At 46.9% G+C, this 9,629-nt stretch overlaps 1 protein-coding gene across 1 annotated transcript; it reads left to right on the top strand.

Moving 5' to 3' along the window:
- The first annotated feature begins 2,019 nt into the window (after positions 1-2,019).
- On the top strand, positions 2,020-2,914 carry LOC117844071 (uncharacterized). The gene has a single exon (XM_034724847.2). It carries the CDS (start codon positions 2,020-2,022, stop codon positions 2,704-2,706), a length of 687 nt encoding a protein of 228 aa, XP_034580738.1. The 3' UTR covers positions 2,707-2,914.
- The last annotated feature ends 6,715 nt before the right edge of the window (positions 2,915-9,629 follow it).

The raw sequence follows: 9,629 nt of genomic DNA on the forward strand, positions 1-9,629 counted from the left end.
GACAGGTCGAGAGTAGTTATATCTCCTTGGAGTACATCTATAAGATCCGTGGTGTCCAAATATAATTCCAAGAGCCCTGTAGAAGAAAAGGCATGTAACAAGGAGGTTTTTGTGCAACTCTTTTGAAAGAGTACAAAAACTAGCGTCGCACTGTGTGCGGCTCCAGCCCAATCCCATGCGTGTTTATTTTGATTCTTCTTCACCGCATACTACATTGAGGTTTCATTATGTGTGTTCCATATCTAAGAGACAAAGTCTGCAAGGTACATACATCCTTTTTTTTAGAGCTCTGTCCCTTACAGTATTGAATAAAAACTAGCCATGTATGACTCATGCACGTGTATCAACCTTGCCATGTCAATTGCGTATAGTCATATGTTGTACATATATATTTCCTAAATATTTAACAAATGTTAATTTAGCAAAAGGGGGTTTTCCGACAGGTAGCAAAGGTCGATCGTCCAGCAACGCTAGTTGATCACCACCCTAGATGTCGCCGATACTGTGCCAATTTTTCTCTCAGCACTTCCAATGGAACACAATGCAGTAGCATCGATCTTCTGCATCTTGCATGGTAAATCTAGCAAATGCCTACCAGAGATATCAGGGTTAACATTTCCTTGGTCATTATCCTGCTTTGGTGACAACATATATTGCAGTATATCGATCTACCATTTCCCAACAAATTTAAAACAATCGAGCATCTGTAGCTGGTGACCTCGAGGATTTGGTGGAGGCATCAAACCGACATGTGTTTTGACATTATAATCTGCCATCAGATGCATCTGATTTGCCGGCCTTTGGTACCACATCTCCGAATGATGCGTGCACGCTCTATTCCCATGTGGAGGGAACATCTGTGGCAGACCCATGGGTTCTTCACGCAGATCAATGTTGACTACACCTGAGGTCTCCTAAGCCTACCTACTGGCCTTGATGCATACATATGCGCCCTGAGCTACTTCTTGCAGAATGTGCACCCTTGGATATTGCCTTTTTGCTTACTATCTCGTCCGTGTGTGTACGTATGTATTTATGTATGTGTAGGACTCTCCTCCGTCCTAAAAACAAGTCATCATACGATTAAAAATTTTGTCACACAAAACAAGTTATTATTCAAAATCATGCGAGAGTCAATTAGCAAAAAAAAAAATGCAGCATCTTGTGGTGGTGACCTCGAAGATATGCGTCGAGCTGAGATGCGTTTTGATTGGCTGCCCTGATACTCCATCTGATTCTTCTGCCATGTACCATTTAGTGCTCTACATTCATCGAGCTTGAGTGCTCTGCTCCAGTGGAGGGAACAGTCAGGACTGACCCACACCAGCTCGTCCTCTACTTCAGATTTTAGTGCTCCTGACATCTCCTAAGCCTACTAGCTACTGGCCTTCATGTATACGTACCCTCACTCAAGTGAAAGCTACTCATATATTTAAGTGTATGTGAAGAAACTAGAAATATATATACACGGGTCGTTAAGCAGTACATTCGTAGAGGCTAGGAATACAGCCTTCTTATTATTTACATTTTCTAAATGAATGGTCCAGGCTCAAGCGGTTGTGACGAGCAAGCATCGTTACTACAAGGATTCCGAATGACTGGCAGTCTTGTCTAATCACAAGATCTAAAGCAGGGTGGCAGGCAAGCTCCTCCATGCCTAGTCGGTTGGCCTTGTTAATTCTGTGACAGTGAAGAGCTATCCTGTAGTACATATATAAGAGGGTCTGACAGTTTGAGTATCCGGTGCTTTTATGACCTATTACAGGCTGAGAGTAGATAGTGTTAAGCTGGCGTCTACAACTACCTGCGCTTCTTCCGGTTCTTCACGCGCACCCCGCCATGCACGCCAGGCTCCCTGAAGAATCGTTCAGTTAGTTAGATAGGAACTGTTCTGTACTTGTATATAATTTGTACATCGGTGATCAATACAGAGTGCTGTTCATCCGAGTCTGTTTCTACATGGTATCAGTGACCGACGGATCCACCCTCTCCAATCCGTTCGCCACAGCTTCCGCCCCCATGGCTCCATCGCCTGCCAACTCTTCTGCTTCCTCTGCCTCCTCCGACGATTTCTCTGATGCAGCCCCTCCTCAACCAGCTCCGGCCGCCGTCCTTCAGACGGTGAACGTCCGCTCCCACGTCCCCATTCTGCTTGACTTTGATGCGGCCAACTACAGTCAATGGCACTGCTTCTTTGATTCTGTTCTCGGCAAGTTTGGCCTTGACGATCATGTGCGCTCTCCGACGCCGCTCGCCCAGCGCACCGCTGAGTGGCGCCAAATCGACAGCTGCCTCGTCAATTGGATCTACACCACCATTGCCAAGAACGTCTTCGATCTCGTCCATAAGCCCCGCATCACGACGTTCTCGCTGTGGTCTGACGTCGAGGGCCACTTCCGTGACAACGAGCTTGAGCGCGCTGTTCTTCTGGAAGCCGAATTCCGCAGCGTCCAGCAAGGCGACCTGTGCGTCCACGACTACTGCACCAAGCTCAAGCGCCTCGCTGACCAGCTTCGCGATGTCGGCCATCCTGTTTCAGAACCAAGTCAGGTTCTCAACCTCCTCCGCGGACTCAGCCCCAAGTACCGTCATGTGAAGCCGGTAATCAAATCCAAGTCCCCACCCCACACCTTCCGCAGTGCGATGTCGTACCTGCTCCTGGAGGAGGCCAGCGACTCCCACGATGCCAAGGCGGATGTCGCGTAGGCTTACCTCGCTTGCCACGGTGGCCCCGCTACTGGTGGCTCCTCCACTGGAAGCTCCGGCGGATCCGGCGATTCCGGCTCCAGCTCGCGCTCCCGCTACAGGAACAAGAAGAAAGGGCGGGGCTATGGCTCCTCCTCCGGCGCTCCGCCCCCCGTCGTCGTCGTCGGCGGCGGCGGCGGTCTACCTCAACACTCCACCTCGTCATCCGCTCCGTGGGCCGCTGGTTATAATCCCTGGACCGGCCTGGTCCAAGCTTGGTCCATGCCTCTGCGGGCCCCGAGCTCTGGCGTCCTCGGCCCACGACCGCCGTTCCCGCCACAGTAGGCTATGGCAGCACTTCATCAGCCGCAGCTTCCTGCTCTCCAAGGTCCTCCCCAACCAAGCGCCGCCATCTAGGATCCTCAGGCCCTCTCCACCGCACTGAGCACCGCCGGCACCGCCACACCGCCAAGCGCCGCTGAATGGTTCCTGGACACAGGAGCCAGCAACCACATGTCCTCTTCTGCTGGTAACCTCCATTCTTCCCGTCCCTCGCCACCCTCGTCCTCGCCACAAGCTCCCTCACTTGCTCCGTCCATGCCGTCTACAACGTCCTCATCACCTTCGTCGCGTGGCGCCCATGACGACGCTGTGCCCGCCGCTCACCATGTTCCCGGCTCACAACCCGAAGCTCCGGCTGCACCGCCGCGCCATCATATGACGACGTGCTCTCGGGCTGGCGTGTTCAAGCCCAACCCCAAGTATGCACTGGCCAGCACGTCGTGCACACTCTCGCCGGTTCCCAGCTCCGCCCGCGCCGCCCTGAAGGATCCACACTGGCGCGCCGCCATGCAATCAGAGTTTGATGCCCTGCTAGCCAACCGAACATGGCGCCTCGTTCCACGTCCACCACATGCCCGCGTCATCACCGGCAAGTGGGTGTTCAAGCATAATCTCAACCCCGACGGCTCGCTCAAAAGGTACAAGGCGCGGTGGGTTGTCCGCGGCTTCCACCAGCGCCTGGGCATCGACTTCACAGAGACGTTCTCACCAGTCGTGAAGCCAGCCACGATTAGGACTGTGCTCACCCTGATCGCGTCCCATCGTTGGCCGGCTCATCAGCTAGATGTTTCCAACGCTTTCCTTCATGGGAATCTCCAAGAACAAGTCTACTGCCAGCAGCCCGTTGGTTTCACCGATCCAGATCGCCCCAATGATGTATGTCTTCTCTCTCGATTGCTGTACGGTCTTCGTCAAGCTCCTCGTGCGTGGTTCCTGCGGTTCGTCGGCCATGTCCTCACACTCGGCTTCGTCCAGTCTCGCGCTGATACATCCCTCTTCGTTCTTCGCCTAGGCGCCAACAGCGCATACCTTCTCCTGTACGTCGATGACATGATCCTCTCCGCTTCTTCGACAACCCTGCTCCAACAGATCGTCGGCCGTCTCAAAGCGGAGTTCGCCATCAAGGACATGGGTCCTCTGCGGTTCTTCCTCGGCATCGACATTCAGCGCCGCGACGATGGGTTCTTCCTCTCCCAGGCGGCGTACACGCGTGATATCCTTGAGCGTGCAGGCATGGCCAACTGCAAGCCGGCATCGACACCGGCTGCCACCAGTGTAACACCCCAAGAAAAACAAACGCCACCTTAGGATGCTACTAAGCCACATCGGACAAAAGGGACAGATTTTGACAGCATCTTCCCTAAATCAGGAACACCGCGGAAGCAAGAAACAATAAGATATGAAAATAGATAAAGCACACTAGCATAAATAAAAGATCCTAACATGAAATTCAAACGATTAAGGCAAGGTTTAACAAAGCTTAACCATCATTAAGCAACAAATAGACTCTCATAGAGAAGGACTTAAATATTACAGTATCACACTAGAGGATTTTGATTAAAGAGAAGTGTGTGACGTGCTGCTACTTCCCAACCCCCAAGCAAAGCATCCATCCATCAAGTACCTGAGAGGATAACAAAAAAATAGGGGTGAGATATAAAATCTCAGCAAGTAACTAGCTTTAACAAGCTATTTAAACTACAAGTTCATTAGACCATGGTTTAACTATTATCAGTAAGTGTATCTCCTCAATGAATAATAATAATAATAATAACTCCAACACCCTCGTACATAAATAAAACCAATTCGTCACCAAACCTTGGAGAAAATTCACTTGTCACCACCACTGCCAAATAAATACCATAGAAAACCGATAGCACCCTAAATGCAAATGCAATGCAAATGCCATGTCTCCTGCCTTCATACTCAACAAAGTATGAAGCTGCACCGTTATGCCCAATAAACGATGCTGTACCGGTACGGTCGCGGCTATCAAGCGGCGAATAACTCCATATGCCATGCATTGTGATGCAATGAAATGCAATGCCAAGACAGATCGCACAAAGAGAGTATACACCGCATATACCAGATAAGTCTCTCCTCATTTGACAACATAAACCTCATCATAATTATGCTAACAAGAGCCATTACCAAGTTATAAAGTAAAGAATAAGGTATATGTAATAACAACAGTAAGATGTGCATAAACTTGTAATTGAATGGATGATATTGGATAAGTTATCATTCTGAAATTTAAGGTGGAGGTAGGAAAAATAGCAAATTAAAGCTTGTAGCAACCACCGCTACGTTACTTGCCTCCCAATGAAGGAGATAGCCGCTCTAAGCGTGATCCGGAGCGTTACCACCTGTTTTGACACAATAAGATCAGAACATATCCTCAAACAACCATGTGCACACAGCAAGTAAAGCACCCATATAGCCCAACCCGTCAAACAAGCGACGATGGTAAACATCACCTAGGTTAACCGCAGCAGTGCTGCTTCACTTTTTTGTATCTTTAAAATTACAAAAGATATGACAGCAAGCAAATACATCTTAGAAAACTAAGGGAGAAATCTTACAACTTTGTTCAGATCCTTTATTTTTAGCATAATCCAAAGAGGGGTAAAACTGCAGTTGAATGTGAAGTACAGAATCTGTCTGAAATTTCGGGCAGCAGCATACAAAAATTCATATCTCCCAAACCCCTTGTCCAAAAATTCTAAAATTTTGTCAGGACATATATCTCTGAGAAACTTAAAACTTTGTTATTATGGGTTTCCACGAATTCCATCCTTAAGATCATCTAATACATCTCTGAACATCTGCTGTCAAAAATCTGGACATTCAGAAACAGCGTCCAAACAATATTCAATAACTGAAGGTATACTCCACCAAAAAATATGAAACTTGGACAGCAGTTACATCTCATAATTCTCTACAACTTTTGTATGATCCACTTTTGGAGGAGAAATCGTTTAGGTCACCAAATCTACAAGGACAGCAGCACTGCCCGAGCTACAGGACAGCACACCTTAAATCGACCTTCAAACCGTGTTTTCCCCAACAAATCCACTAATCCTCAGGACCAAGAACCTCCTAAAAACATCAATTAGCAGATCTAAAGTGGATTCACCTCACCTTAGTCGTTCCCCAAACCCTAGGGCAGCGGGAAGATATGGGGAAAGGACCGATCTACATGGAAGATGCACCTTTCTTGCTCCTCTTGTTGTCCTCGATCCGTTTTGCTAGTTCCCCCCAAGGGTTTGCTGCTGTAGAGAGGGGATTTAGGGAGGGGAAGCCATGGGAGAGCAGGGAAGGAGGAAGAAACGTGAGAAGGAAGAGAGGACCGGTCTGGATAAGATGGGAGGGGGGCAACGGGCCAGGGAAAAGGGTTGGGCTGGCTGGGCCTTTGATTTTTTTTTAGTGTGTTACATTCTCCCCTCCTTTAATGAATTCGTCCCCGAATTTAACTACTCAAAGGTATACCAACTTGATAAATGAAAACTTACCGCTCTCAAAGAGTTGTGGGTACTTCTTGCGCATTTGGTCCTCGAGCTCCCAAGTCGCTTCACGCTCAGACTGATTACTCCATAGAACCTTGACATATTTGATGGTCCTCTTTCTCATGACTCGCTCGGATGAGTCTAAGATACGTTCTGGGTGACATTCCACAATTAGATTTGGCTCCACAATAAGTGGCTCCAAATCAATCTTGTGCTCAGGATCCCTCAAATATTTTCTTAACATAGATACATGGAAAACATTGTGCACTTGCTTCAATGATTCTGGAAGCTGCAAGCGATATGCCAAACTGCCAACACGGGCTGTGATCACAAACGGACCAATGTACCTTGGGCTAAGCTTTCCTGTGGTGCCAAACCTCACAACACCTTTGGTTGGCGATACCCTAAGAAGAACATGGTCACCCACTGCAAACTCTAGATCTCGCCTCCTCACATCAGCATAACTCTTCTGCCGGCTCTGAGCAGCCAACAGATTCTGTCGTATCTCCCGCACCTTTTCAGATGTCTCTCGGACCCAATCTGGACCAATCAAAGATCTCTCACCCAAAGTTTCCCAGCATATGGGAGAAATACACTTCCTACCATACAAAGCCTCAAATGGAGCCATCTTGATACTAGCTTGATAGCTGTTATTATAAGCGAACTCTGCCAAAGATAGATGATCCTCCCAACTACCTTTCCATGAAAGAACACAAGCACGAAGCATGTCCTCTAAGGTCTGAATAGTCCTCTCCGAGTGACCATCAGTCTGAGGGTGGAAAGCAGTGCTAAGAGTCAAATTTGTGCCCAATGCACTATGCAAGCTTCGCCAAAAGTTAGACACAAACTTGGGATCTCGATCAGAAACAATGGACTTTGGCACACCATGAAGCCTTAGCACTTCTCTCATGTATAAGGGAACCAAATCTGGTGCTGAACTAGTTGACTTCATCGGAATGAAATGTGCAGACTTAGTGAGTCTATCCACAATAACCCATATGGCATCTCTCCCTCGAGGTGTGCGAGGTAACCCGACCACGAAGTCCATGGTGATATGTTCCCATTTCCACTCAGGGATCTCCAAAGGCCGTAATAAACCCACAGGCTTTTTATGTTCTGCCTTAACTTGCTAACAAATTCCACAAGATGCTACATATTTGGCAACATCAACTTTCATCCTTTTCCACCAAAAATTTTTCTTTAAATCCCGATACATCTTGGTCTCACCAGGGTGAATTGTGTAAGGTGTTCGATGTGCCTTCCTAAGTATATCCATCTTCACATCAGAATTTTGTGGCACACAAAGACGCCCTCTAAAGCGAATAGCACCATGTTCATCTATGGTGAACTCCCGTGGTCTACCCCCTAAAATTCTCTTTCGAACCTCTTGAAGCAAACGATCATGTTGTTGAGCCTCACGCACCTGATCAACTATGGGAGACTGAATAAGCATTTGAGTCTCTTGATGTGCAACGCCCGCATAACAAAACAAAACCCCCATGCGATCCATATCAACAATCAAGGACATCACTGTCTTAGGAACACCTGTCCTACTAAGAGCATCTGCCACCACATTTGCCTTTCCTGGATGGTACTGGATAGTGAGATCATAGTCCTTAATTAATTCTAACCATCTCCGTTGCCTCAAGTTGAGTTCTTTTTGTGTGAAAATATATTTGAGACTTTGGTGATCTGTAAATATATCACATGACTCTCCATAAAGATAATGCCTCCAAATCTTTAGAGCAAAAATAACTGCAGCCAACTCTAAATCATGTGTGGGGTAATTTTGCTCATGCTTCTTCAATTGCCTTGATGCATAAGCAATCACTTTACCTTCTTGCATAAGCACACAACCAAGCCCGATTCGAGAAGCATCTGTATACAAAGTGAAGCGTTTGCCGCTCTCAGGTAATGTCAATATAGGAGCATTCACTAACTTATTCTTTAGAGTTTGGAAACTGGCCTCACACTCTTTAGTCCATATGAATGGAACACCCTTCTTAGTGAGATTAGTCATTGGCTTAGCAACAATTGAGAAACCCTGCACGAAACGCCGATAATAACCTGCAAGCCCAAGAAAGCTCCGAACTTCTGTTACATTGGTCGGTCTTTGCCATTCCACCACTGAGGCAACGTTTTTAGTATCCACCTTAATGCCATGTTGATTAATGACATGACCAAGGAAGCTCACTTCAGAAAGCCAAAATGCACATTTCTTCAATTTTGCATAGAACTTGTTCTTCCGGAGTGCATCCAAGACGAGACTGAGATGAACCTTATGCTCCTCCTCTGACTTGGAGTAAACTAAGATATCATCGATGAATACCACAACAAAAACATCCAAGTACTCATGCAACATCCTGTTCATGGCCTCCATAAAAACAGCAGGGGCATTTGTTAGTCCAAAAGACATAACCACATACTCATAATGCCCATACCTGGTATTAAAAGCCGTCTTCTCAATATCCTCTTCCTTGATACGTAGTTGATGGTAACCAGATTGCAAGTCAATCTTAGAGAATACCTTGGCACCTCTCAATTGATCAAAGAGAGCATCAATACGAGGCAAAGGGTACTTGTTCTTGATTGTTACTTGATTAAGTGCTCGATAATCAACACAAAGTCTTTTAGTGCCATCCTTCTTTTCTACGAACAAGACTGGGGCAGCCCAAGGTGACGTGCTTGGTCGGATAAACCCTTTAGCAAGAAGTTCATCCAATTGCTTCTTTAACTCCACCTGCTCCACAGGAGCCATCTTGTATGGTGTCTTATATATAGATTGCGTTCCAGGAACCAACTTTATGTGGAAAATAGCCTCTCTTTTAGGAGGCAAACCTGGGAGCTCATCTGGGAAAACATCTGGATAGCGACAAACCACTAGAATATCATCCACTCGCAAGGGAACCTCCTGATCACCAATCATCACAAAAAGAATTCCAGTTTTTTGTGTCCATCGATTAGGAAATAACTGACACAACAAGGAGATAGAGTACTTCAAACCACTACCTTGAAAGATCATCTCTCGTCCTGATGGTGCTTGCAAAGTGATTGTTTTCCAGAAACAAGAGATAACGGCCTTATACTGGGAGAGCC

This window comes from Setaria viridis, chromosome 2 (assembly GCF_005286985.2).
Source record: "Setaria viridis chromosome 2, Setaria_viridis_v4.0, whole genome shotgun sequence".
NCBI lineage: Eukaryota > Viridiplantae > Streptophyta > Magnoliopsida > Poales > Poaceae > Setaria > Setaria viridis.